The sequence below is a fragment of the Cyprinodon variegatus genome, unplaced genomic scaffold, assembly GCF_000732505.1.
Source record: "Cyprinodon variegatus isolate N-32 unplaced genomic scaffold, C_variegatus-1.0 Scaffold24, whole genome shotgun sequence".
NCBI lineage: Eukaryota > Metazoa > Chordata > Actinopteri > Cyprinodontiformes > Cyprinodontidae > Cyprinodon > Cyprinodon variegatus.
In genome coordinates, this window is record NW_015150477.1 from 2,008,079 (window position 1) to 2,010,369 (window position 2,291).

Genomic DNA, 2,291 nt, shown 5'->3' on the forward strand with positions numbered 1-2,291 from the left:
ACTCATGCAGTAAAAACACGCCCCTTTCTGTAAAAGCAGGTTTCATGTTTTATTGAAAACAAAAATATTAATAAGTTATTTTTTGTATTTTTTCTTATTTAATCTTTAAAATATTGGAATTTGTTCATAATTTCATGTTTGATTAAATATTTTCTAGATTAGATAACAGCAGATGATGATGATGATGATGGATCTTCCTCCTCATGACATCATCATCATCACTTTCATACAAAATGAAAACTTTATTCCGTCCGACTTTATTTCAAACGTTATAAAATGTTTAGTTTATCTCCTCTGGTGAAACTATTTAATCCTTTAATCAGATTATATAATCCAGCAGTTTCTCTGGTTCTGAGAACTTTCTGCTGAACGTTTTAGGCCTCTGGTTCTGATCCAATAATCAGTTCTTCCAGAGATCAGAACCCGGTTCTGCATTGAGAGACAAACGGTCCGATGACCCAGTTGGTTCCGACTGGAACCTTAGCACAGCAATGACGCCCTCTGCTGGATTAGACCAGGATCCAACCGCTCCTTTGGGTCCTGAGATCCGGGTCAAACGGACCAGAACCAGAGGCTGAACACAAATAGAACATTTATAAGAAACCTTCAGGCTATAATTTAAAAAAAAAAGAACTTTGTACAAAGCTTTGGTTCCAGTTCTGCTAAACGACCCGGTTAATACCAACTGGGTCAGAGAGGAGTTAGTAGAACCATGTTCTAAGGAGCCCGGTTCTGTTGCCAATCCGGAGCAGATCCAGAACACTGATGTCAGGAAATGAAACGGGTCCAAACTGAGCATTAACCAGCTGGGTTCAGCCTCGCGTCCTTCAGCGCCACAGGAGGGCAGACCGACCCGGTTCGTGTTCATCCAACAGAACCGGACCTCTCCACAGAGGACTCCAGACTCCTGATGTCCTCCTGGGCCTGATGGCCGATCAGAACCAGTCGTCAGGGCTACAGTTTGGTCAAATGGTACCGGGCAGCTTCAGTTCTGAAGGATTGTTTGACCCACAGGAAGCTGGAAACCAGGACCAGAACCGGCCGCTTGGTTCCAGGAACCTTCAGGTTCTGCTCGGTGGCTCCAGGCGGCTCCATTGGACCGTCTGGACGGTTAATGGTCTCATGGGCTCGACTGGGTCAGTGTCAGAGTTCTGACGCATTCATAAAGAGTTCATTCACGAAGGAGAAGTTAGAGGGCGAAGAAATACTGATCAGGAACCAGAACCAGAACCAGGAGGATGAGGTATGGAGAGCAGCAGAACCAGAACCAGCTGTCCGTGTTGAAGCAGCACCAGCCTTGGCCACTAGATGGAGCCAGTCTCTCTGCTGAGGAGCTGATCAGGTGAGGTTTTCTGGAAGCAGGTAACAGAAAATAAATGTTTAAATCCGTCCTCAGCGACGCGGCGGGCTGGACGCCACGAGCGGCTGGACGCCATGAGCGGCTGGACGCCATGAGCGGCTGGACGCCATGAGCGGCGGCAGCCACGTTCAGGCGCTGCTGTCTGAGAGTCTGACTGGAGCCTGGTTTCTTTAATCCAACATGGCGTCCAGCTGGTCAGCCAGGTCGTCGAACATGTTCCCGATGTCGTCCAGGATGGTCCCTGCTGACCTCACAGTGCTCCCCCTGCTGGTGAAACAACATTAAAACAACAGGACAAAGATCCAGCCAATGATATATATAGATATATAAATATAGAATATTCACCCCCCGGAGCCGCCGTCCTGGATCAGCTTCGTCTCTACGGCTTCCAACGCCGCAGCAAGAGAGGTGCTGGTCTGGTCCAGTCTCTGCTGGACCTCCTCCGTCTCACTAGAAGTCTCAGGTGTGAGACTGGGTCCTAAAGGAAGAGCCTGATGTCTCCTAGCAGCCAAAGAGGGGCTGTGAGGGGCCGGGGCCGGGGGCCCCTGGGGGGCTGAGGAGGAGAAGGCCACGCTTTGGACCACACTGATGGTCAACGTGGGAGAGGAACGTCCTGCTGAGGAAAACAGGAGTCAGAACGAGTTAAAAGACGGAGAGGAATCAGGTAGAGACCAGAGAGTCCAGACCAAGACGACCAAGTCTGGGCGAGACTAACGAGTCTCTGCAGCATTAAAGCTTCAACCAGGAGGACCACAGACCCTCTATGAGTCAGTTCCACCTAAGGAAACTTCATAGACATTTCTAGATCAACTTAAGACAACTCAACATGTTCCAGACGGTCAAACTCAGGTTTGGTAGATATCGAGTCTAAAGTTCAAGGTTTAAATGAAATGGAAGCTTAGACTTAGAAATGTCAGGTCTAAACTGGGAC

General features: G+C 48.6%; 1 protein-coding gene across 1 annotated transcript in view; it reads right to left on the bottom strand.

Moving 5' to 3' along the window:
• Positions 1-1,429: 1,429 nt before the first annotated feature.
• LOC107096962 (caskin-2-like) overlaps positions 1,430-2,291 on the bottom strand; it is a 19,302-nt gene continuing 18,440 nt past the window's right edge. Inside the window, 2 exon segments of the mRNA XM_015393892.1 lie at positions 1,430-1,627; positions 1,706-1,976. Of these exon segments, the coding sequence (XP_015249378.1) occupies positions 1,531-1,627; positions 1,706-1,976 (368 nt within the window). The 3' untranslated portion in view covers positions 1,430-1,530.